This window comes from Vicugna pacos, chromosome 11, assembly GCF_048564905.1.
Source record: "Vicugna pacos chromosome 11, VicPac4, whole genome shotgun sequence".
Classification (NCBI taxonomy): Eukaryota; Metazoa; Chordata; class Mammalia; order Artiodactyla; family Camelidae; genus Vicugna; species Vicugna pacos.
The window spans coordinates 99355851-99376063 of NC_132997.1; the positions used below are offsets into that span (position 1 = coordinate 99355851).

General features: G+C 49.8%; 1 protein-coding gene across 3 annotated transcripts in view; it reads left to right on the forward strand.

Annotated features, from left to right (window-relative positions):
• The first annotated feature begins 71 nt into the window (after window positions 1-71).
• MGMT (O-6-methylguanine-DNA methyltransferase) overlaps window positions 72-20213 on the forward strand; it is a 235155-nt gene continuing 215013 nt past the window's right edge. Inside the window, exons 1-2 of one of the 3 annotated variants that reach the window (XM_072972118.1) lie at window positions 8008-8084; window positions 8181-8248. In XM_072972118.1, the coding sequence (XP_072828219.1) occupies window positions 8042-8084; window positions 8181-8248 (111 nt within the window). In that variant the 5' untranslated portion in view covers window positions 8008-8041. Of the gene's footprint in view, window positions 176-8007; window positions 8085-8180; window positions 8249-20213 lie in introns of those variants that run through there. The other 2 variants (XM_072972119.1, XM_072972120.1) reach the window with 2 other exon arrangements.

Here is a 20213-nt window from a genome sequence, read left to right on the forward strand (position 1 = left end):
CGCCGCGTCCCCCGCGCGTCCGCCCCGATAGCCCGACGTCAGGCCCCGCCCCCAGCCTGGGCCCCGCCCCGGCCCCGCCCCCCGCGCCCCGGACATGCCCGGGCTTCCCGCGCTGGCTCAGCTCTGCGCGTCCCTGCGCTCGCAGCTCCTCGCGGTCGGCGGCTTAGGCAGCGCGGTGAGTGTCTTGGTTGCCTTTCTCCCGCAAAAGTTCGGGGCTCTCCCCGGGGAGAGCAGGCGTCTGGAGCCCGTGGGACAGTCCAGCCTACAGTGGAGCTACGGGCGCCCCCCCTTGCCATCGTGGTGCGGCCCACTCTGACCCCCACCCTCTCCTTACGTGCCCCAGGTGTGACCAGGTATGCCCAGGTGTACCCAGCCTTCCCCCAGCCTCTGGTCTTTGACCACGTTGGATGCCAGTGGCCTGGCCTAGGGGTTGTGGCCGCTCCCCACAAACGTCTGGTTGGTCAACACCTTGGAAGCTTTCCCTGCCCGCCCTCCTGACCTGCACTGCTGACCAGCGCCAAGGGCCGGCTCCTCTGCCTTTTGTTCCCAAGAAGCTTCCAGAGCCCCTACTCTGGCCCTTCCTTGCTGCAGGCCTTTAGCATACAACTTGTGCAGAACCCCGTTTCCTCTTCCTTGCTTGAGACAGTGTGAGGGGAAGACCAAGTCCTGGGGGCCACTTTGTTGTGGCTGGTGTTTGTATGCATTGTGCCCTAATTGCCTCGGTAAACACTAACACTGAGAGGAAACACGTGGAGTGTGAGAACCGTTTACACCCGACACCGTAGTTCGGTAATAAACACTGTAGAGCAGCTGGAAACTGCATTCCTGGGTCCTTGGGTTCATCGTTTCCTGCATCTCGGGATGGTGTTTGCTGTTGGTGCCTCAGCTCAGTAGCTGACTTTCTCTGCTGGAAGCACATGTCCGTGTGAGCACAGCTTCTGCTTGGCTGGGTGGACAGTCATCCAGCCAGGGGCAGAGGGAGCCTGGCTGGCCCAGAGAGGGGTCACCACAGCTGCTGGCAGCAGACGTGAAGAGCTAAGGATGAGACGGGTGGTTTCCATACTCACCCTCAGAGTGTCTAAGTCAGGCCCTCCTCTCTTCCCCATCCCATGATGGGAGAGGGTTTTGTTGTTCCCATGACTCCCTCAATGGAAACACTCAGGGAGGTGCAGAAGACGAAGAAGAGCCCCCGAGCACACTCTGGGGGTGAAACAACTTTGAAAAAGCAGTGTCAGAGCCGCCCTCTTCACCCGCCTCCACCCCCAGCTGGGGGTTAACACATTAGCTCAGACACTTGCCCCGTGAGGCAGGCCGCACTAAGTCTACACCTGCTGAAGTCCAGAGCCTTCCCGCCACCACGGAGAGCTGGCCTTGCTCTCCATTTCTTCTTGGGCTCTTGTTTGGAGTCAGAATTTGAGTGGTGGAGTGGTGTGTGTTACAGTCAGGCTGCACAGGCCCCAAGTGCAGAGCTAGGCTAAGGTACTTTTCTAGGTGAATCTTCTTTTCATGAAAACAAATCTGTGTTACACAAACTAAATTTAACAAATGTTATTAAGTGCTGCTTTAAAGAGGCTTCACTGCTGGAGAGCAGGGTTTAAAGGAAGAAAGCCAGGCGTAGACACAGTGGTTAGCATCTTCATCTTGTTCAGCTGCTGAGATGCTTAAAGCTCTCTTTTCCTCTCTGTTTGGGCCTTGCTTAGATATGGGTGAGTCTCACCTGGGCCTTACCTTCCCTGCAGGCCTGCTGCTCCACAGTGTCCTGCGCAGGTGTCTCAGGGCCGTCTGTCCTTCCCTCAGGGACGGGGGTGGGGGGTGCCTGAGGAAGAGGTCGGCTTCCCCGGGGTTGCTGTGGGCTTCCTCCTCCAGACCTCTTCTCCTCCTTCCTCAGGAACCCCAAACAGTTTACCCTTCTCAGTGTTGGCTAATAAAGTCAACTTACTAAATTGCCTGTGTCCTTATTTTGCAGAGGACAGACATTTAGAAGCCAGTGATTCAGACCAAACCTGTTGTATTCCAACCCCCTTTTCTGGGGCATCCATGCCGTTTTCAGTTTATAGTGTATTCTCCTTGGTAGAAAAAAAGGAAGCAATATATTGTGTTCTGAATTCTCTTTCCAGTAGCTGTCCGTTAGCATTAGTGTCAGGTTCGTTTCCACACTTCACTCCGGCCCGCCCACCTCTGTGGCCACAGTGTGAAGCCCTCTTCTAGATCCACTTTCCCTGAGGCCTCTGATCTCCTGTGGTGTGTCTGGCACCGGGCTCACCTGGCCCCCGGCGTGGTCCTCCCTGACCCTCTGCTTCCTGGACTGGGTAGTCTTCTGATACAACTAGTTTCTGGAAGCCCTTGGGTCTTTTCACAGAATATTATTTAAATAAAACCTGAAGATTTAAAAATCAGAGACATATAAACTAGTATTACCATGGGTGAGAGTGGCCTTTTCGTATGCACTCATGATAAACGAGCTAGCCCAGGGCCCATTCTTGGTTTGAAAGTGTGTGCGGCTTATCTGGGTGGGGAGGGGGCTTTGAGCCGGGCAGGATGGCTCGTTTTCCCTTGGTTGACATCTGTTTTCCTGTTCTCTTAGCTCTGGAGGCCTGTCTTGGGTACAGGTAGATGAAAGTTTGAGATCCACAGTTACAGGCAAAATACTGCGAGATGTGTGTTCTGTGGCATTGGGGTAACTACAGGTCAGTGGAGAGAAATAATCTAGTTTTCTTTTAAAATTTCTTTAAAAAATTAACACTAATGAAGAGCTTGTATAGGAGGCCACGGGGCTTGGGGAAAACTGTCTTGAATACACGGGGATACAGTGAATGGCTCACTCCTTTATAGAACTTAAAGTGAATTGCCTAAGAAGAGGAGTAGGTCATTTTTGTGACCTCTGTAACCTTTGAAGGGCTCCACGAGGTTTTGGCAGCTGTGGTTCACGGTGGGCTGGTCACAGACAGCGTCTTGCCAAGGTGCTTGGAATGCCCGGCAGTTAAGCCAGTCTGGCGCCCCACCCCTGGTGTCAGCTGCAGCTCGGGCACTAAAGAAGTAGGCTGCCCTGGGGGCCACTGACGCGTCCCTGACGTCCTGGGCCACGTGCTAAATGCTGACACTTGTTTTGACCCCACAAGGTGTTTTCAGTTAGACTGGGGGTTTAGCAAAGGAGTGGGGGGAGGTCTCCAGGCCTCATGTCTCCTTGTATGCTCCCCAGCCCCCAACCCTGGAGTAAACTCCTTTGGCCTGTGATGCAGCTGTGATAAAACCAGTTACAAATTCCACAGAAACATTTTCTTACCAGTTGTGAAATTTGTTGCCGTGTGTAACGTGTGTGACCGTGAGAGGAATTGGGAGAGAGCTATAAATGCCTGGGATGCTCCCTCGGCTCCTGGGGAGGCTTTCTTGTTAGGATAATTTCCTGCCCAGAACACTTGTGCAGTCAGCAGAGGACCCAGCCCGGCTCTGCCGCCCATTCCCAGAAGTCCGGGGGTGACACTGAACGCGCGGTCCACCAATGGCACAACTCGTAAAAGCAGGCACTTGTTAAATCTATTTGTTTTTATTATAGACATCGATCTGCCAGTCGCAATAATGCATTTATGGACATTTTTCTGCAAGCACAGCGCTGGTGGCAGTTTTTACTGACAAATTGAGTCATATGGATAGCAGTTTAGAAAACTCTTACCTTATTGACAGATCGGGCAGCCCCAGCACTGGGTGTTCAGAGGTTTCTCGGTGGATGAAGAGAGCAAATTGAATCTTGGGGCAAAATATGGGATGGGATGTTTAAATGTTGAAATTTGACAAGTAGCTGGTAATTATTTCTCCTTTGTTTTTAAGCTTTGGGGTGCAAGCTTACCCCACAAACAAAAGAACTGAAAGTAAGGGCCGAGGGTGTTGCTTCAGATACGGCCCTCTGGTTGGTGTGGTCAGTAAGAGCCGCCCCTGAAATGTGGGCCTGCTGGGATGTGTGTGAGCAGGAGCGAACAGTGTTTCTTAAAAGGTGCTCTGAGCCCTGCCAGCCTCGGAAATACCGAGGGTGCTCGTTAGAAAGGCAGACTATCTGGCCTTTTGTCAGCCCTGCTGGATCAGTCCCCGGGGACCTGTGTCTTTGCAAGCTCCCTGGGGGCCCCTAATGTTTGAGCATCTCTGGGGCAGCCTTTAGGGTCATCTGAGAAGCAGGGCCCTCCAGCCCACAGGCATGGGAGCGCCCCATCCAGATGGGCCCATCGGCAGCCGGCCTCGTTCTGAGTTGCCTGTGCTTTTGGGTCTGTGTACAGTTTTGTAACTCCTCAGAGACATGTGAATCTCTTCGAATTGCAAAGCCAACGTGTTATCATAGCGTTACAGCTTTCGGTCTTGTGGTTATGACAGAAGATGCAGATGTTACCAAAACTTTGGCATTAGTTTTACAAACAAAGTGAAGCATGGACAGCCGTGTTCTGTTTCACTCCCGTCTTTCCTTCTGGATGGCTGGCCGCGCCGTTCCTCCCTCTGGGTGGAAGCATTTTCATGGTGTCAGGTGAGGGTTAACCTTCATGTATGCAACCAGATACAGTTTTGGGAAACTGAACTGAGTTTTTATTTATTAAGTGCCAGAGTTGCGTTGGGGAGAACACGGCGGGGGGATTCTGGCGGTGCCGTTTACTAGCCGGGTGGGCAGCTGTTAGCCCCCCGGCTGCCTCCTCATCTCTAGGTTGGCAGTGGTCACTGACTTTGTCTACCTGGACGAGCATAAGCACATGAAACGACTGATGAATATTTTGTAACATAGTAAGCACTGCCAGATAGAAATTTTAATTTGGAAACCTAGTCTCACAGAAGGATGAGGCTAACTGGGAAAAGGGTGAGAAACTAACCAGTTGTGGCTTCCTTCCAGTCCAGTGAGCTTCCTTGTTTTCCCTCCAGTTCAGTCAGCATCCATGTCCCTGTATCCCACTCCGTCCAGTCAGCATCCTAGCTCTACGGAATTCCCTACCCAAGCCCTTGTTTGTGGTGCTGTACACGGGGTTAAGGTCGCATCCTCTGTGAACAAGTCTGATTCAGTTTGGACCCTGCTCCACTAATGACTGTCTGTGACCTTGAGTAAAGTCACATAACGTTTCCTGAGCCTTGGTTTCTCCAAAAATCAGGAAGATGACATTCCTAGTCCTAGGACTGTTGGAGGATATTGGGACAGAATCCCATTTGGGGAACAACCCAGGTCCGGCCCGTGGTGAGCCCTGAATGATAATTGTTGACATTTGTTAACTCAGGCACAAAACTGTTTCTGCTGGAGGCAGGACGAGAGTGGGGTCTTCAAGTTTTGCTCCAGCGCCCAAGACATGCCACGCTTGTGTCTGATTCCTTGTGGCAGGACCTTCCTTTGGTCTGGATCCTCATGGTTTGCCAGATATCTACAGTTCCTTCTGTCTCTAAGGAGGTGGTTTGCCCGGCTGCCTGTTTCTAGTTTTTTACAATGGATGGTTCGGGAGTGGCTGAAGTGGCCGGCCTCAAGGTGCTTCCCACCCAGGTGGCGGTGTCCAAGTGTGCAGGTGTGCGGTGCTGAGAGCCAGCGTGTGCTCTGTGGGCCCAGAGCAGGTGAGCTTAGCAGCTGTGTCCCCAGCGGGCCCAGCTCCGAACGCCCGAGTCCCTGTCTTCTGGGAGGCTTGACATCAGTCGTCTGTTCGCTGGAGAGAATTTCCTGGAGGAGAGACACCAAGTCTGACAGTGTCGGTGGCTGGGAACCGGCAGCGACACCCACACCTGAGTGAGGGGACCGTGCTGTGAGGGGAGTGCGGTGCGTTAGGTGAGCTCCGTGAGAACGAGAAATCCTGCAGTAGTTTGTGTGTGTGTGTGTGTCTCTCTCTCTCTCTCTACACCCTCATATCAGGTTCAGCCTGGTAGACTTTCATTCCAGAAGATCCCGGTCAGTGTGATAGCAGTACCACTGATGGCGTTTACTGAAGGCCTGTGCCGGTGGCTTCTCCCAGCCTGTCTTGTGGAGTCCTTGAGGTCACCTGGCGTGGGGACACTTGGGGTCTCTGTTCGGCACATGAGGAGGCTGCCTGGGTAGGACTTGGCAGCCCAGGTTTGTTTGTAACCAGTGCAGGCTTTTCACCACTCACCTTGCCCGCTGCCCCTGAGGTGGTGAAGCAGAGAAACTGTCAGAAGTCCTCTTTGGGGCAAGAAATACATCACCTTTGTGTTCAGTTCAGTTACGCTTTCTGGACACCAGTGTGGACATGCGCGCTCCTTTGCACTGTGGGAGAAACAGTGCACCCAAGTCTGTCCCTGCCCGAAGAGGCCCCCAGCCCCTCTTAGTGTGCACCCACCCCCCTGGGAGAGCTGACTGCAGTGAGGGGTGGTGACAGCCCCTGTGTGTGTTTGCTGCTTATCACAGGCAGTCGGACGCACTGCATACCTCCTTTGGGAGTAGGGGTTTAGTGCTGTGGGCGCCAGAGGAGAGGGAGTGTCCAGGTGCCAGGCCGTGCCTCAGGCTCCAGACACACTCCTCACCACATCCCCGCTGGCCAGGGACCTGCTTCTGGTCCAGTGGGCGGGATGGACGAAGCATTTGTGCAGAGGCTGTAAGGTTTCTCTCTCGGAGGCGGGTGGGGACGTGTCAGGAGTTCACTTGGAGGCCGTGGGGCGTGGCCTTAGGGGGCTAAGGGAGCCTGAAATTTGGAGTGGGGCCAGCCCTGGAGGGTCCTGGGTGCTGCGCTAAGGAAGGGGGCTATTCCGAGCTTGGTTAGTGGGGGACAGTGAGTGGGGTCCCGGGTGGGCATGTGTCAGGGAGGATGGGGAGGCGGGACAGGCTGCTGCCCAGCATGGTGCCCACAGCTGGACTAGTGCCCCAAAGTCTCCACGTCCGTGCGTGTCACCTGGTTAGACCACGACAGCAGAGGGGAGGCTGGGGGGGGCAGGGAATCAGAGGAAGTATGGTCCTGTGTGGGCATCTCCATCCCGGGACGGGGCAGGGGCCCTTACTTGTGTTCCTGAGGCTTTTCACTCTCCAGTGAAGCTCCTAGAATAAAGGGCAGGAACAGAAATGATGTATTTCCAGAAGTTACTGAATTTAGCTAGCCATCCCGGGAAAAGCCCAGGTGTGCTGTTCTTTACTGTGCAGAAAAATTTTTTTCTGTCGCCGTCCTGTGATCATCAGATTAAGCTGTCGAGTCAGATGGATGCGCAGTGTGCGTGCTGATGACCAGGACGCACACCTGCTCGGCCCGCCAGGCTCCAGGCCGCCCCAGGGGCAGGTGTCCCTGGGGAGGGGTCAGCCCATGGGGAGGGGGCCAGCCCACGGAGTGGGCCACTCTAGGGAGGCTGCACTGATGAAGTGACTTTTGAAATTTGTTGCAAGAACTGTTACTTAGAACTAAAATGCAGGTTCTAAAATGAAGTCAATGTTCCTAAAATTCAACACAGCCCACCCTTTTGGGTGTGATCAGCCACTATTATGGTCCTCTTCTGTCTGGCAGGACAGACTCCGTCCTGGGTGACCAGCAGTTTACTGGGATGCAGTACTTTGGGCTAAAATGGGAAGTCTGTGCAAGCCAGGTGGTGGTCGCCCTGGACACTCGTGTTCCCGGGACCCGGGTGGCCTCCTCGCTGTTACTCCCTCCAGCTTGGGTCCACTTAGGTCTTGAGTCACAATCAGTAGTTTATTTTCTTTCTTTCTTTCTTTCTTTCTTTTTTTTTCCTACAAAAGGAAGGGCTTTAAAGACTTCCTCTTAGCTTTTTAAAAAGTTTGTTTATTTTTGCTGTGAGTGTAATTAGAACATTTCTCAGAGCCTCCGTGACTGCCCTTGGACCGGGTTGCCCGTGCTCCCCTCCCGGCGCTCTCCGGGCTGTCTCACACCAGGAACGCCCCCAAAGGTTCTGACTCCTCAGTGATTGTCTTTCCCTTCTGTGTGTTAAGGTTTCTTGCTAAGAAAACCTTCTTTGGGCCTGAGGTGCTTTGGTATCATGACAGTCCAGACAGGCTGGGTTCTTGGAAAGATTAGTTAAATAATCTTTTCTGTTGGTCAGAAACAGGTGTTTCCAGTGGCGGGGTGTTGGAAGCAGCTGTCTGATGGGCTCCCGTGGTGCCCCGGTGTTCGCACAGGAACTCCCAGGTGCTTGTTGAAAACCCGCGTCGTGGCTGCGTGTTGCTGCTCTGTTTTGACCCCTGGGTGCTCACCACCTCCCTGCGCTTGGTCATTGTGACTCAGAACCTCAGGACACAGGCTCCAGGCTGCCCGGAGTTTACCTCATCTGGAGGGCACCTTTGGGAAACCGGGTAAGTTGTCTGCCAGGGCCAGGCCACTTCTGTTCAGCTCTCAGACGTGAGGCTGCCTCTTGGGGCGTGAAACAGAGTGCACAGGGGCCCTGGATCTGATTGTTGAGAATTTCTCATCTCACTTCCCTCCACACCTGATGGGAAGCTTCCTGGCTCCAGCCTCAGGACCTTAGTTCCTTTTCCTCGCAGCCTCCCTGCTTCTGTCCCCGAGGGACGCCTGCCCCACGGGGCTCTGGGAGCGTGGCACTCAGGCGGACATGAGGGACGAGTGCACCTCGTCCCCTCTCTGTTGAAGGCAGCGGTCTGTAAATGCTCCAGGGTAACCCCTCTTTCCCACCAAGGTCCCACGTGAAGTGAGCCTGTGAGACCCACGTTGATGCCACCTCCAGCCCAACACCCCCCTTCGTCTGGCACCTTCTCTGGAAGTCTGTGCACCAGCCCTTTGCTCTGCGAGTGGATGGCAGGAGGCCCTAGAGAACCCACTGCTCACGCCTGGGGGTCCTCTTCCGATCCAGCCCGAACCTGGGCACCCTCTGCTCCCAGGCTTCCTCTGAACCCTTCCTGTGCCAGCTTTTCGGGAAGCCTCTTCAGCCCCCTCGTGCTTCCTCCCTGCAGGCCCATCACTCTCACACTCAGGTTTCCATTTACTTGTGTGGGTTTTGCCGCCTGAGCCCTGCTTGGGGCCTCAGCCTGACGGAAGGCCCAGGAAAGGGTGCAAAACACGGTTAGCGTTGGACTGAACGTGCCCCTGAGATTCATATGTGGAAGCCCTCACTCCCAGTGGGACTGCATTTGGAGATGGAGCCTTTAGGAGGTAGTTAGGAATAAATGAGTTGTTAAGATGGGCCCCTAATCTGATAGGACTGGTGGCCTTATTAAAGAAGAGAGAGCTCTTCACCGTGTGCGGGCACAGGGAGAACGGGGCTGCCTGCGAGCCAGGAAGAGGGTCCTCACCAGAAACCACATCAGCAGGAACCTTGATCTTGGACTTTCCAGCCTCCATAACCGTGAGAAGATAAATTCCCGTTGTTTAAGCCACTCAGTGTGTGATACTCTGTCATAGCAGCCTGGGCTGGCTGATACAGGGTGAGGTGCAGACAAAGGCTGTTCCAGAAGCACAGAACCCATTAGGGGTTTGTGTGTGAAGTCGGAATTTGGGGACAAGGATTACACTGTAATCAGATGGTGCTCAAAAGTCGTACCGGTCTGTTCTCAGGTTTGCCCCTTGGCATCCCAGAAGGAGAGCGTGGGTAGGAGTAAGACAGCGTGGGCACAGACCTGTCTCCCTACCAGGTTCCTAGAGGTCGCAGAAGGGAGGTTTGGCAGGCGGGGCGGGAGACCCCCGGAGAACCAGGCCTGGCGCTGGGTGGGCTTGATCCACCTGGTCGAGGCCTCAGTCCCCAAGGGAAGAGGAGAGGTGGGGGGTGGGGCTTGGGCTCAACGCCGGGACAGCTGGCTTTCTTAGGCAGGAGGGGGGGCTCTGGAGCCAGCCCACAGCTGTTGGGGCTGTGGGACTTGTTGGTTGGGGATTTTGTTGGTTGGTTGACTTTTTTTTTCCCGTTGATATTGGTCCGTTCATTCTCTACTGCTGCCTGGACCAAGGAGCAGCATGCGGTCATTCTGTTGGACACCAGCAAGAATTCTAAGAGCCTTGCAGTTTACTGCTTTCACGCTAAGACGTCTCTCTCGAGGGTTTTTGGGGGTCTCTTTTGAGTTGGGGACTTCGGAAGACATTTCTCAGTGGAAGCCAGCGGGCCTACACGTATACCAGACTGGCTTGCATTACGTCTGTGGCCATTGATGGGGCACATAGTAAAGATGAGAGATTTCAGTTCACTTCTGCCCCAGTCACCCATCCGCTGTTCACGAGCTGTGTTGTCGGTAAGCAGAGTGTATCAGATACGTGGGCATTTTTAGGAAGCTGCAAAGAAAACTCAAGTTGTAAACTTTGACCCAGTGGACCTTGCCACTTCTGAGCTCTGACCCTCTGTGTCCTTACGGTGTGGCCAGCACTGCACCCTCGAATCTGCTCTGGGGGCCCGGCGGTGGCCAGGAGGGACAGCTGTGTTCAGGGCAGGATAAATGAGCGTCCTGGGCGAGGTTGTGTGCTGTGCTTCACGTGGTGCTGTGAACATTTGAGATGCAGATTTGAATTCTCAGTTGTGTTTTACTTACTTGTTTATTAGCACAGCTACGTTTGTTGTTTAAGTCCATGGCGAGCATCTCTAAGATTGTGATTAACCTTGAGGGCCATGTTATAATGAAATTATTAGTGACTGGTCCTGTTTATCCTTGCAGTCAGAGGCGCGCTGGTGTGGTATGTCATTGGGTCCGTTTCTTTTCTTACATGTTGTAAACGTGATTCTGTGGCAGCAGGAGTGTCAGTTTGTTACCAGGACAGACTTGGGGAATCTCAGATATGAGACCAGTTTTATGTAATGATTGTGACTTGTAGCGTTCCTTGCGTGACTTAGGTTAATGTTGGCAAGGCGTGTTAACATCTCCCGCCACCAGTGGTCAGGCGGGGTGTGTGATAATTGATCTTCCTGGGTGCGCAGTAACGTAAAAACAATTCAGGCTGTTGGGAGTGTATTTTACAAGTGTGCGTTGGGCCTTAGGGATGTTGTATTGAAAAACCCAATTGTACAGTTACCATGGGAACCCAACTAGAATAGATTGCTTGGTTTTATTTTATTTTATTTGGTGGGGGGTGGTCTTCTTTCATTTTGACCAAAGAGCTAATTTGTTTTAAATGTTTTCATATGGAATTGTATTCATACACTGACTTGTTACACCAAAGCATTCTCCCCACCCCGCCTTGTTTCCAGCTTTAAGCTGAAGTGGTGATCCGTTCCCTAGTGGTGGTTTGTGAGCAGGTCTCCAGGAGAGACTTAATCAGCATCTTGTGGGAGAGTTTATAGAGGTGGTGGAGGAGGTGGAGGTGGAGGTGATGGCGGCAAGCATTTGAAGATCTGGGAAGGTGGGCATTTTCCTGTGACAGCAGACAGGGCCCTGGTGTCCCTCCGGTCGTGCTCTGGACGTCGGATGGGGATACAGGTGTGCTCCTCAGTTCTCCCGCTCGTTTGCAGGTGGGGGACTGGGTCCTGAAGGGCCCTGGGTTTCGGGAGTGGAGTCAGCAGGTGTGGCAGGGCAGGACCGGGTCACACGTTCTTTCCTCCACACCTGTGTTCCTGTCACGGTTTGGGCTCAGAGACCTTCTGTGCTCTTAAAGCACATCAGGGATTCCAGAGCCACATAGCAGTCCTTACCTACTGCATTAAAAGTTAACATTGAAAAATTTAAAAATATTAATTCATTTAAGCAACAGTGAACCTATCACATTTTAACAATGAATAACACATTTAAAATGAAAAGTAACTCTGTTTTACATGAAGAACCAATTAGTGAGATGAATGATATTGGTTTACCTGTTTTTTCAAATCTTTTAAACAACTGCGAGTGAGAAGGCAGCTCGATTCTCATCTGCTTTTGCGTCCCGTCTGCTGCACAAGTGGTTCTGGTTGGAGTGTCAGAGAGCCTGGCTTCACACAAGCAAGTAACTGGAAAAGGGAGAGACGTTTAATATCCTTTGAAGGTAGTTTTCACATAATGGTGGGTCTCTTGGACACCACATCAAAGTGGCAGTCTCTGGGAGGGTCACTGCTGTGTGGCGTGTGAGCCTGTGCGCTTTTGGCAACCATCACATGAGAAAAGTCCGCTTGTACAGAGTGCGTTGTGACTTTGCAACATCACTCATCGGTCCTTTGGAAAATGCCGGTTTGCTGAATTGTACGGACCTTCTAAATGTTGGCATGTTTCATAACAGAGTGTTGAAAAGTTACTGTCACCATTTTTCTCCTTGGAAACGTCTTAGAACTGGGAGGCTGTCAGGCCCTGGGGGTGGACACAGGGTCCCCGAGGTTGTCGTCATCAGCTCGGAGGCTGTCGTTTTGTTGTTAGCAGCAAACTGCTGGTGTGTGACTCACAGAGACGGGCTCACTGTGTATGTTTTTGAGAAAATATCCCAGAAACTGTAGGTCGTTAGTCATTCATGCTCGTATTTTGTGTTTTCCAAAGAATTTGGCCATTTCATCTAAGCCATTGAATTTTTTGGCCTAAAGCTACTTTAATATTCTTTTGCTGTCCTTTTAGTGTTTGTGGGATTTTAAATCATGCCTTTATTTTTATTACTGATATTGCTAATTGTGTTTTCTCCCCCCACCCCGTTGGTCTGGTTAAAGGTGTTTCAGTTTTGTTTTGTTTGTTTGCTTTTTGAAGACTCAACTTTTGTTATCGTTGGTTTTTGTCTCTTTTTCGTTTTCCTGACGGCTGCTTTGATATTCATTACCCCCTCTCTCTGCTTGCTTTGGTTTAGTTTGCTTTCTCCTCTGCAGCTTGTTAAGGCAGAAGCTTAAGTTGAGCCCTTCTGTCTTTTCTTACGTTAATATTCAGTGCTACAAAGGGCCCTCGAAGCACTGCTTTAGCCGCGCCCCACAGAGGGCTCTGCTGGGTTTTCATTTCCATTCAGTGTGATGTGTTTTCCATTTCCCTTGGGATTTCTTTACTTCGAGGGTTGCCGAGAAGCATATGCTGTCTCATTTCCAGGTCGGCGGGGACTTTCCCGACACCTGCCTGTCACTGATCTCCAGTTTAATTACCTTGTGGTCAGAGGACGTGCTTCTTACGATCTCAGCCCTCCTAAGTGTACTGAGAGTTGTTCTGCGGCCCAGAATGCGTGCGTGCTCTTGACAGCAGTGCACGCTCTGCGGCGTTTGGGGGGAGTGCGCCTTTAAGTGGTAGTTGGGTCAGGTTCTTCGTCGCTGGTGGTGTTGAGATATTCTGTCTTCTTGCTGCTTTCGTCTCCCTGTTCTGTAAATTGTTAGGAAAAGAGTGTTGAAATCTCCAGCCGTGACTGGGGGTTTGTCTGCTCCCCCTTTCATTCTCAGCTCTGCCGCAGGGGTTTCGTACGCTTTCATTAGGTGTGTGCATATGTAGAATTTTATGTCCATTTGGTGCATCAACCCCTCGCTCCTTTAAGGCCTTCAGTCCCAGAAATTTCTCTGTTTTGAAACTGTGTTTGATATTAAGATAGCCACTCCAGCTTTCTTTCCATTACTGTCTCTGTGGTGAATGTTTTCCCATTCTTTCACATTTAATTTATTTTGCCATTATATTTAACGCGTGTTTCTTGCAGACAGCACACCAGTCTTAAGACGGTGTTTTATTAAAGTCAAGTGTTCAGATCATTTACATGTTGTGTAATTATCATGTGGTTCAAGTGCACTGTCTTGATGATTTGTTTTCTTTTCATCCCGTTTGTTCTTTCACCCCCGCCCCTCATTTTCCTGACTTCTTTTGGATTATTTGAACTTTTTTAATGATTTCGGTTTATCGTTTATCTACACACTTGGCTTATTGGCCGTCCCCACACACCCCCTTTTTTTTTAAGGTTGTTGCTCTGGGCTGTGCCATGTTCGCATTTAGCTCCCCACGACCTGCATTCACACCCTCTGACTCACCGTCACAGACAGTGTAAGAACCTCACATCGCTGTACTTCAATTGCCCTTGTCCCATATTTTTTGTTGTATTCATTTAATATATTTTATTTCCACATATGTTATAAACTCCAAAATATGCTCTTATCATTTTTGCTTTAGGCAGGCAGTTATCTCTTCATGAGTTAAAAAATAGGAAAAAACTCAGCGTGTACATCTATTTGCATGTTTACCGTTTCTCATGCCCTTCGCTCCTTTGTGTGAATCTGAGTTTCCCTCTGGCATCATCTTGATGCCCAAAGGACCTGCTGCAGTGTTTCTCAGGTGCCAGTCGGCTGGTGTGTGACTTGTCTTACTTTTTTTTCCTTTTGAAAAAGACTGTTTCACTTTCATTCTTGAATGATACTTTGCTGCTTACAGAATTCTAGATTGATCTTTTTTTCTTTCCTTTCCGTGCTTTCAATATGTTGTTCCATTGTGTCCTGCCTGGCGTGGGTTCTGATGATCGGTCAGTTGTGCTTGGTTTTGTGCCTCTGTGTGTAATCTGTCTTCTTTCCCCTCTTCTGACCGCTTTTCAGGTTTTTCCTTTATCACTTGTTTTCAGCAATTTGCTTATGATTTGCCTCGGTTTCATTTTCTTTACGTTTCTTCTGTTTTGATTTCACTGAGTTTCTTGTATTAGTGAGCATGGGTTTTTCCCATCACATTTGAAGAAACAGCTAATGCTTTTTCAGGTATTTTTCCGCCTGTTTCTGGGACTCCAGTTGCCTTGGCGTGGGACTGCTCAGTGTTGTCCCACATCCTCCTGACGCCCTGTTCATTTTCTTCACTTTTGTCTTCTTTCTCTTCCTGGATGGTTTAGAAAATGTTCTCTCTTAACTTTCACTCAGTTTTTCCCCTTCTGCTGTATCTGATTTGTTAATCGCATCAGGTGTGTTTTTCACTTTGATCTTGTATTTTACATCTTAGTTCCTTTTGGGTCTCTTTTGTATCTTCCGGTTTTTTCATCATGTTTATGTTTTCCTCTTAACTTCTTGAACACACGGGATGTACTTGTAATAGCTGTTTTAACCCAGGCATGCTGGCTTCAGAGCCCAGGACCTTTAGTGGCTGCATTTTGTGACAGCTGTTTTGGCCGACAAAAGGCTTTTTTGCTTGTTTCCTGACTCTTGGCTGTGTTTAGGTAGTTGTGGTGGCCAGAGGACATGTATCCTCTGCAGTCGCCTCCTCAGACCCTTCGTCCCTGCGTTCCTCTTGGCGTGTCCTCTTGTTACTGATCATCGGGGCATTTTGTATATTCTGGATCCTGATCCTTGTCAGTCCCACCGCTGCAATTCTCTCCTCCTAGAGCTTAACTTTTTACTTTCTTTCCTGTGCCTTCTGACTCACAGGCGTCCTTAGTTCTCAGACAGTTTTGCACATCATTGAACCTGTGCTGCTCTCCACGTGTGGTTCCGTTTCTGCGTTAGTGCCGCGCCGTACCCATTCCCGTGGCTTTAGGCTCACGCCTGAAATCCGGGTGAGGATCTTGCATCTTGCTCATCCTACAGGTTTCAGAAGCAGCTTGTCAGGTTCTTAGAAGGAGCCTTCAGTGTCTCTGTGGGAGGCACCTGGATCTGTAGATCGTGTGAGGAGAACAACGTCTTTAGGAGCATGCTCTGTGTGTGTGTGTGTGTGTGTGTTTATGAAGGTGGTCTTTAGTGTCTCTCAGATGTTAACAGTTTTTTTTTCCCACAAAGAGCTCCTCCGTCTTTTCTAATGCTTTTCCCAGGTCCCAGGTCCTCATTGTCTTGTTGTTTCTGTTGCTATTAGAAGTGGTGGGTTTTTTGTTTTTTAGATTAGATGTTCTTTATGATTGGTGTTTGGAAGTACTGTTGAGTTTTGTGTGCTCATCTTACATCCAGTTTCCCTGCTAAGTTCTCTTTGTAATTTTAATGTGCTCTATGCACAACCTGTGGTTTTCTGTGTGGGCGGTCGTATCACCCATGAGTGAGAGTTCTGCTTGCCTTCCTGCTCTGTTAATCAGTTATTTCTCTCACTGGGAGGTTGTGCCAGCCAGGACCTCCAGTGCCATGCTAAGTAAAGAAAGATACGGTGATAACTGATGTACTTACCTTATTACTTATTTTAAAGAGAAAGCTGCTAATTTTTCACCACCCAAAGTGATGCTTGCTGTGGGCTTTTGGTAGAAAGGAAGTTTCCTTTGTCCGAGAAATTTTTAAAAGTCATTACTGGGCTTTGACTTACATACATGTGAGGAATTAGCTCATAAGATCTCCTTTTGTGTGTACTAACAGATTACATATTTTTCCGTCTTCGTGCAGTTTTAATCGGGGCATCATCTCCATGGGGAGAGGAATTTGCCTGCACAGGACACTAAAAATATAAAGTAGGCCGAATTAGAGAAGAATAAAGGGTTTTGTTGGAAATTAGCTTGTGAGCAAAACCACTTAAGTGAGTGAAGACATTGCTGACACCACACGTAGACTCTTCTGCTCGCTTTACAACGGCCCTTTAACTAGGTTTTGGAGCTTGTCAAAGTTAGCCACTTAAATTTACGATTCAGTGTTTATTTATAAGTAATTGCTGTTTGTAAGTGAGGCTAATTCCTGCTCGAATTTATGGTACAAATAATGTAATGTAGAGTTACAGATCTCTTGATCCTTGGGGTGTAGGCAAAATAAATGTAGTAGAACAGGTGGAATTGGACAAGATTTTTCTATAAATCTTAAAATATCTGCTTTGTAAAACTGGGTTATTTCAGCAACTATAAATAGTCACTTGGTAATGAGGTGTTAGGGTTTATTTGTTGTAGTCGAGTGCTTATTAAAGTTCAGTGTGTTTTTACCCCTCGGATCAGAGGCTTTTATGGGCCAAGAGATAAGATGCATCCTTTGCCTTTCACTTGCTGATTATGACTCACTGCAGATGATGGATGACCTCCTGGACTTTCAAACTCCCATTTGCTTGCAGAGAAAGAAAATCCTCATCTCTTTCGATTGGGCCCACTCCAAAATTCTAGAACCATTTTATATAATAAAACGTTACACTGGGTCACATTGTCGGGGGAGAAATGGTCACACAGATGCATGCTCTCTGTCGGACGTGGTGGGTGGAACTTGGTCTGTCCTGGCTTCTCTCTCTCTGTCAGGATTCTAACCCACTTCCTGGGCTGCGCTTCTGCTCGTGGTTACAGTGACATCAGGAACATATGTTCCTGCAGAAGCAGCCCTGTGTCCGGTCACAGGGTGTAAGGACCCTCCCAGAGCCTTCACAGCACTCTGGTGTCTCCTGTGTCCAGCGCTGACGAGGTGGATGCCGGGCTGTCACTCTTGGCGCTCTGGTGGGGCCGGGGGCGGGTGCCAGCCGACCTGCCCCTGCACATGGCCCGGGTCGGAGGGCAGCGGTGATGGGCAGCTTGGCTGTCCTGTTTGCCCTCTGGGTCCTCCCTTTTAATTTTAGCCTTGTCCTTTTTAAGAAGACAAAATTGATAATTTATTGCTTTGGAATCACACTTTGTTACAAACAGAAAGCTGTGTTTTATAAATACTCAAGAAAGCACAAATACCCGGAATTGTCACTGTCGCTCTTCACTTTCCTCCAGCCCACCTCCCCCCAGAAGCTAGTCTGACCCACCTTAGTTCTGCATAGTGTCTGTTTGCCTTTTTCATATGATCTGATAACAATAAGCACATTTCAAAACTGATAAAAGTTTAATGAATGGCCAGTGAGAAGAGACCACTTTTATAGCAAGATTGATACCTTGGCCCATGGGGCGTAGCATTTCAGTAAAATCACAGTGCGTACACTCCCCCACCGGTGCTCCCCCCCCCCCCGGCTTCCTTGCAGAAATGTCCGAGCAAAGTGCTGGTTGCTGCATCTGGGCCTTGTGCCCATCCACGCGCTGTAGCCTGACCTGGAGCCCTCGGGGCGGCGGTGTCTGGGCCGGGGGCTCCCGGCCTCGGTCGCATTAGCAGTGATGTGCGGGTGTGGCTGCCCCACGGTCTCGGTGTTTCTGGGGTAACTGCAGGGAGAAGTAGCCTCCTAAATAGAGTTGTATTGTTTTAAATTTGCTCATATGCGACCTCTCCTTTTCCCTCGTTTAATTACTACACTCTAATGTGGTCGTCTTGCTACCCTGGTTTTCCTTGTATTTGGCTGAAGAGGACCGCTGGGGTAGAAGCCATGGTGTGAATACTGAGTGGTGTCTGGTTTTAACCGGGAGGTGCCTGATCTCTTAGTCTGATTTATCATGTGATAGAAAGCTGCTGGCCAGCTGACGCTAATCTTAACTTATGATCTATTTAACCCTCCTATTTCCCAGCATCAATTCACATCCCCTCCCCAGCCCAGACCTCTGTACCCAGGCAAACATGGAGCGTCGTGGGTCTGAGCTCCAGAGGCGGCGGGAGGCGCTTCACCGAGCACATCAGCGCGCGTCTGCCAGTCTCCCCGCCCGCGGGCCCCGCGCGGCCCACAGTGAGCGCTGCTGAAGACCCCGCAGACGCTTCTTACCCTCCTTGGTCCGTCTCCCTGCTTCTCAACTGCCAGGCGTCTGGGGTCAGGACAGGCCCTGCGTGTACACAGAAGTCAGTGGAAGTGGTGGGGGGAGGTCTTTTCTGACATTTTATATTCAATAATTTTAGATTTGTTTCTGTTCACTATCCATCTAGTCTTGCCTAGTGTTCACAGCTTACGTAGCCCTTGTGCACAACCAGGGAATTAGTGAACAAGGAGTGAGCATGTTAACTGGCACTGGTGGGTAGTGTGTCCTGCTGTAAGCCTCGTTCGGATTCCAGCACCTTTCCCACTCCTGCGCTGTTTCTGTTCTGCCGTCCAGTCCAGGACCCCCCTGGCATTTAGTCACTATATCTCCCTCATCTCCAGTTTATGACAGTCCCTCTTTCCTTGCTCTTTGTGACCTGAACACTATTGAAGATGCGGTCAGTTCTTTAGTAGAAGGCCCCTCATTTGGGTTTGTGATGTTGTCTCATGGTTAGACTGAGGCTCACATTTTTGGTAAGAAGAGCGCAGAAGTGCGGCCCCTCTCAGGGCATCACGGGAGGCGGGGTATGGCATCCACCTGTCAGCTGCTGGTGGTGTGAAGCTGTGGTCAGTTGGGTAGGGTGGAGCCTGTCGTGTTTCTCCAAATGCAGAGTTACTGTTTTCTCCTTTATAATTAATAAATGTCTTGAGGGAGATGCTTTGAGACCATGCAGACACCTTGACTCTCCTCAGGCTTTTACCCACTAACGTCCCCATTCGTGGATGCGTCTTGCCCACTGTGTTGTTCCCCTCGTGTTCTGTATCCTTCATCTTAATTATTTTACTAATTGGAATTCTTCTGAACGGAAGAACTGTTCTTTCCCATATACTTGTTTATTCAGTGAATTATTTACATTAGTAATTCACTAAACACTTGTGGATATTGATTTTGTATTATGGGCTGTAGTCCAGTACGATCATTACTTGTTTTGCTAGTCAGACAGCTTCCGTTTGGGCTCTCGGGATCCTCTGGAGGAAGCTCCTATGTCTTTTTGACATGCCTGTCTTTTTTCCTTCACTTTCTTACTTTCTGGCACCACTGTATAATCCAAGCTTGTCTTGTCCTCTCCTGCCCCAGCCCTGGATTTGTTCACTTCTCCAGGGAGCCCAAGTTCCTTTTCCTGGAATGTGATATTTAGAAACCAAGGCCTGGGCTCTGGTGTGCTCACTGCTGCCGAGCTGCTGATGCTTCTAGCTCCTGTCAGTGCAGTGTCTGTGTGCTGACCACACACACACACACACACGTCACGATGCGTCTGCATTTATTTCTATATCTACCATCTGCATACGTATTAAAAACTGTGACTTTGTCCTAGTACCTCCAGTTCAAATCCAACACAGCAGGTTTCAGTCCAGCCACCACCCTCTCCCTTCTGTGGCGGTGAAAACGTGGCTCCAGCGATGGCATGTACTCGCATAGTGGGTTCTCTTAAACAGACTCTGGTGAGCCTGTACCACTGTGTTGCTAGTGTAACAGCCTGGCAGTAATAGCACGACCAGGTGTGCCCTGGTAGGCGAGATCCTACTTGTGAAGGAGAGTATTTCCTGTGCTTGCTTGGCAAAAAGGCAGTCTGCAGGATTCTTGTAACTGCTTGTGTCAGTGTGGTTAGGAACTCAGGCTTGACAGTTGGACTCAAATAGAGCAAAAAAATGAAATTATTTTGTTGCAAAATAGATGGCATGTTTGCAAATAAATGTACCAACTAATTAGTTCATTTTCAAATATCCAAATGTTGTATGTTGAGAAGAAATGAAACAAGGAAGGTCTTCTAGGATTATGTGAAGGATAATAATTGCCTTTCATAGGATTCTCAATTTAGGTTTCTTTTTTGTTAACTTATTTTCTTTTAATTCCCATTTTTGTCAAATTGGTACATTTTACCTATAAACAGTTCATTATGATTCTTTTCTTTGTTGTAAACAG